The sequence below is a fragment of the Topomyia yanbarensis genome, unplaced genomic scaffold (genome assembly GCF_030247195.1).
Source record: "Topomyia yanbarensis strain Yona2022 unplaced genomic scaffold, ASM3024719v1 HiC_scaffold_79, whole genome shotgun sequence".
In the NCBI taxonomy this organism is placed as follows: domain Eukaryota; kingdom Metazoa; phylum Arthropoda; class Insecta; order Diptera; family Culicidae; genus Topomyia; species Topomyia yanbarensis.
In genome coordinates, this window is record NW_026684035.1 from 5,789 (window position 1) to 11,258 (window position 5,470).

Consider the following 5,470-nt stretch of genomic DNA (forward strand, 5'->3'; position numbering starts at 1 on the left):
CTTCATTATAAAAAATCCGTGTTCACTCAACGCAGCCAGAAAAATAATTAAAAATTACTCACCAAACGTAACGTAATGGACTTTGTTTACGCGTTCTACTTCAAACACTTACATTACCGCAAGATAAAATTGTTTTTAATCAAATGGACCGACAGTTTTTTATTCAGTGCCGTCATATATGGATAAAATCACAATTTCGTTTTCAATGTATGCTAATATTTCCTTTTCTACCCCTACACAGGTGACACGCTCAAAATACCCGATTCGGTTATGGGAATCACCTTTTTGGCGGCAGGAACAAGCGTTCCAGAAGCGGTTTCTAGCGTAATAGTCGCTAAGCAGGGTAAGTCATATTGAAACGGAAATTAGTTTATTGGTAGCTTACCTGAGCACAGATATCATAAGTTAGTGTTTTTTTTTCACTTACCACAGGGCATGGTTCCATGGGAATCAGCAACTCGATCGGATCGAACACGTTTGACATCCTGCTGTGTTTGGGGCTGCCATGGTTCATCAAAGCTGCTTTCTCACCGATCGAACCGGGTCATCATTGGGTGGGCATCAATTCGGCTGGTTTGGAATACTCGGCCATTTCGTTACTGTCGACGCTGCTGTTGCTGTACATTGCATTTTGGCTGAATAAGTTCAAACTAAACCGGCGAGTGGGCAACACTTGTCTGATAATGTACGCCATGTTTTTGATCATGGCCAGTCTGATCGAATTGAACGTATTCTTCCCAGTTAACCTACCCACCTGTGTGCGGTGAACGGAGTGTTCGAAATCATGCAATCATATGCAGCATTAAGTGAACCGTTTATCTTCATACCTAGAAAAACTCAAAGAAGGAGAAAAGCGTGGACTTCATTTTGGATCAAAATAATCTGTCAAAAGCGGATTCAATCGATGAACTGCCTATCATGATATCGGGGTAACAATGCAAAAAATAATGTTTTGTTCGCTTATCTCTAGCTATGAGTTTTACTAGTTGTACCCGGCTCACTGCAGTGCGTATTTCGAAGTGATCTGATAAAGCGAGGTTGTTTCATTTGTTAGCATGTGTTAAAAAAACGGTCGGTCGTCACACGATCGAACCGGTGAACACATTGCTTTTGTTGTTCTGCTGTTATTGATGCGGTGCAGGACTCGGTTTGGGACGACGCCTCGCTGATTAGTCGAATAAATCGTATGTTGATAAGAATGACACTAGGACGTAGGGTAGAGCGAAGCCTCGCAATGATTAACATTGCTTTTGGATAGCAGGATTATGAGTTTGCGAATGGATAAAATAAAACTAACATTATTTGACTTAAAGCCAATTGTAAACTCGAAACCATAGACCAAAAAAGCATACCAAACATTTGATGGCTTAGGAATACATATTGTAAATCAATTAAAGTAACATTTACCGTAACAAACGTTTAATTTTTCTAGTTTAAGTTGTAGCCAAAGATAAAAAACACGGTTAGAAAATGAATGTGAAATCAATTAAAAGAGATGATATTTTTAGATTTAAAACGAGTGACATACATTCCCTTCCTCAGTATTGTAAATATTTGTGTATTTTTGAAGAAATGTGCATTAACTGCTAGAATAAATAAAAAAATACAGTGTTAACGCTATATTTATTGCATCTAATTTTTCCGAAATACAGCAGTGGTGTATAATGTAGATTTAGCATGAATTTTAACTTTTTGCCGAAACTTAATAACCGAATCTTAGGAAAAGATGCACTATGTGCTTTCTTTTGTTGAAAAAGCAGCTATACCTAAAACAACACTCTCGCATTTTCTGTTTTTGCGCTCACAGTCTCATGCCCAAAAGCAAACCCTTTTGAACAATGTGAATGGGCAAAAAATCGTTCGATCACGATCACATATAAAATAGATGTTGTTGGTGTTAGGGGTCTCCATTTGCTGCTTTTACAAAACTCACAAAGAACCCACTCTCCCCGCCCCGCCAGAGAACTCACAATCTTGCCTTTGCTGCATTTTGTTTTCAGCCATTGTCGCCTCCGCTGCTAAAAATGACTGCTATAATTTTTGTAATGAATTTGATGATCTAGTGCATAAACAATAAAACATGCCAAAAATTTCTTAACGTGCTGTATAAGCTTCATAGGCATGATCAGTGCGATGATATTCGCCTCACTGCCGTCGGTCATTGTTGACGTATTTTGTAGGGATTCTTCAATACCTGCTTAATACCTCAATGAGGTATTAATAAACAATTAATACCAGGTTTTGGCATGATACCAGAAAATAGTATACTCGGGTTATTGGCCAGTTATTTTCTCCTGGTCTGGTATCTACTGATTCACTGTGAAACTTCAACTAGTCCATATCAATAACGGAGTAGCAGCCAGGGATGGTCGCACAAGCTCAATTATATGAATAGGTAAAATAAACGTTCGAAAACGGTTATTTAAGATCAAGATAACATCATTTCGAAACCGCCAATTTCGAAGGTATAGTATCTTCGAAGAATTTTACAACGTCATTTTAACATCTGATAAAATAATTTTGGCCTTATAACTTCCAAGAAGTATGTATAGAGAATTTACTCTTCAAACAAATTTAGTTCGAGACTTAATGTCTTCAGCAAAGTTTTCAAGAGTGCTTTTACAAACCATTTTGTTGAAGGCATGAATACTCCATGTATTCAGTAGTGCAAATTTTCATTTTCAAACGCCAACTTTCAGTTCAATCAAACCCAACCATCACTCAATTCCAAAGCCTCCCTTAATCATTCACTTTCAAATTGACGGGATTTTCATAACCAAACCGTACGTCTTCATATCAAATTTATGCTTTTTCATTCACCAACCAAAGTTGTCATCTGCTCTGTAGAGGCCAGTTTAGGTTAAATATTGACTTGTTTTGCGTTTACAAGCTTACATGAACAGTAAGAAGTATGTTCAGTATGTTGAGCAGCTCGGCTATTTGAATGGATAATGCAAACGAACAACTGCGAATTGAACATAGTATGGTATGATTTGTGATTTGTTCCTCCTTCAAATTCAAAACAACTTGTTGAAAATTTCCAGCTCTGATTCAGGGTATCGAAATATTTCTCCTTTTTCGTACCACGGACCCCTTAGAAATCCCCTTGGGCTGTTGCGGCTCCCCACGGGTTAGCATCGATTCTGTATGCTATCAATATATAGTTTTCAGTCTGTTAGGAAACAAGATTTAAAATTTCAATATCCACTCGGAACGAACAAAGCAACGACTTGACGGCCCCCTAGGGGTCCGCGGACCTCAGGTTGAGAGTAACTGTTTTAGGCTATTTGTGACAGAAACCCTTTACCACGCATTTGCACACAGAAAGTAGCGCTTCCCAAGTCTGGCACGACAGATTTAGGTACCTAGAGCGCTACGCTTTTATGAATGACGCCATCATCGACTTTTTAAGGAACAGATGTTGTTGGACAAGATCAGTTGCCTGGTATTCTGGTTCAACAGGTGACTGAGTATGTTTGATCAATCACCATGCTTTCTCCTGTACCCTGTTCACTTCAAGAATCCATTGTATGTACAATCACGAACTCATTAATTCGTATAAAACTCGTGCACAAAACCGCTTGTGCAGTCGAGGTACATATGCAAACACTGTTAACATAGTTGTCGTGGTACTAGTTGTCTCTTTCACTCCCACCTTCGTCACTAGCGTTGAATAATTTTGCTTGGTACATATCTTCCATTTGGGAACGATGCACTCACACAACTGTTTGATTCAAGCATTGTACAACTGTATACCAGTGTTGCCACTATTTTTCAAAGAAAATCTGGTAGTTCAACTAAAAATGATTGGCGAAATCTGGCACTTGACAGCGACCTCAAAGTCATCGAAATTTGGCATACATTTTAGTTTTCATAGAATGAGCATCAATCATTTTTGTAAAATTTGGGACAATATTACCCAAATTTCCAAAATGTGTATATAGCAGCTTCTAAAACTTATAAATCTGGCAAAATTAGACATTTGTCATTTGTTATAATGGCATCGCTACTGTGCACCGTTCGCTTGGGTTCAATGCTTGAGGCGAATGTGTATAACAATATGTGCTTTCGTTGTACACAAATAAAAAAAATTACGCGAATTGATGGAAAGCGTACCGAAGGTTTATTATTTACGTTCATTGATTCTACGTGATTCATTTCCGCTCAGCCTATCTACTTTGGTTCTAATAATACAATATTCTACTTGCTTCGCTATCTGAATAAGACCACTGCATTCGCTACATTTAAATGTCTACTTTAGGAAAGTTACGACAAGGGCAAAATACAACTAGAAAGCCTATTCCACATATGAAATGTGACTATATCGCCTAAAATTTGAATTTGCTTCATCGGTCCGGTTTTTTTACCGCAGACAATCAAAAAAATTTAAACAATTTTTCAAGGTTGAGATTGTCCTATAAACATTAAAACAGGTCGATTTTTGTCACAGTTTTCTGTCTTTTTGCCTTTCTCAATAGAAAGGTATTGCAATTGCTCTGAAAACTGACTTTTTAACGGAGGCCCGGAGGGCCGAGTGACATATACCATTCGATTCAGTTCGTCGAGTTCGGCAAATGTCTGTGTGTGTATGTATGTGTGTATGTATGTATGTGTGTGTGTATGTGTGTGTGTATGTGACCAAAAATGTCACTCATTTTTCTCAGAGATGGCTGAACCGATTTTGACAAACTTAGTCTCAAATGAAAGGTGCAACGTTCCCATAGGCTGCTATTGAATTTCTAATGGATCCGACTTCCGGTTCCGGATTTACAGGGTGATAAGTACGAACACGCAGAAAATGTCGATTTTAATAAATTCTGCAATGAATGTATAAAGGTGAAAATTTTTCCAAAATACGACCACAACTGCTTCGATTTGTAGTATTAGGTCACTAACATCCATTCAAAGTCTATTTGGCCACATTGGCCACCATCCTTGGTTCCGGAAGCCCCGGCGGAAGTATCTAAATTCAGAATAACAGTCACATCGGTTTCTCGGAGATGGCTAGACCGATTCGACTAAACTTGGCCTCAAATGAAAGGTATTGCGTCCCCGTAAATGGCTATTTAATTTCATCCCGATACGACTTCCGGTTCCGGAGTTACAGGTTGTGGCGTGCGATCACATAGCAAATTGTGATTCAAACCGATACTCCGATGAAAGCAAAAAAGGTAAAAATTTCGCTAAAATGTCTCTCAAACAACTTAAATTTGCTGTTCTAGGTCACCGACGGCCAACCAAACTTTCGTTGACTACATTGACCACCATAAACGGTTCCGAAAGTGCCCGGGAAAAGCGGCCATCTTTCAAAATTTACGAACTCACATCAGTTTCCCGGAAATGGTTGGGCCGATTTTCACAAACTTAGTCCCAAATGATAGCTATAATATCCCCATAGATGTCTATAAAATTTCGTACGGATCGCTTATATGGTTCCGGAAATATAGACTAAACCGTCCGGTCACATATG

General features: G+C 38.6%; 1 protein-coding gene across 1 annotated transcript; it reads left to right on the forward strand.

Annotated features, from left to right (window-relative positions):
- Positions 1–219: 219 nt before the first annotated feature.
- LOC131696144 (probable sodium/potassium/calcium exchanger CG1090) lies at positions 220–1,620 on the forward strand. Its single transcript, XM_058984683.1, has 2 exons — positions 220–343; positions 433–1,620. Exons 1-2 carry the CDS (start codon positions 271–273, stop codon positions 765–767), a joined length of 408 nt encoding a protein of 135 aa, XP_058840666.1. The 5' UTR covers positions 220–270; the 3' UTR covers positions 768–1,620.
- The last annotated feature ends 3,850 nt before the right edge of the window (positions 1,621–5,470 follow it).

What these genes read in the sequence shown, in the direction of transcription:
- LOC131696144 (XM_058984683.1), top strand. Translation starts at nt 271, where the DNA reads ATGGGAATCACCTTTTTGGCGGCAGGAACAAGCGTTCCAGAAGCGGTT. An exon ending in CGTAATAGTCGCTAAGCAGG is followed by an intron (nt 344 to 432) that starts GTAAGTCATATT and finishes CACTTACCACAG; the next exon opens with GGCATGGTTCCATGGGAATC.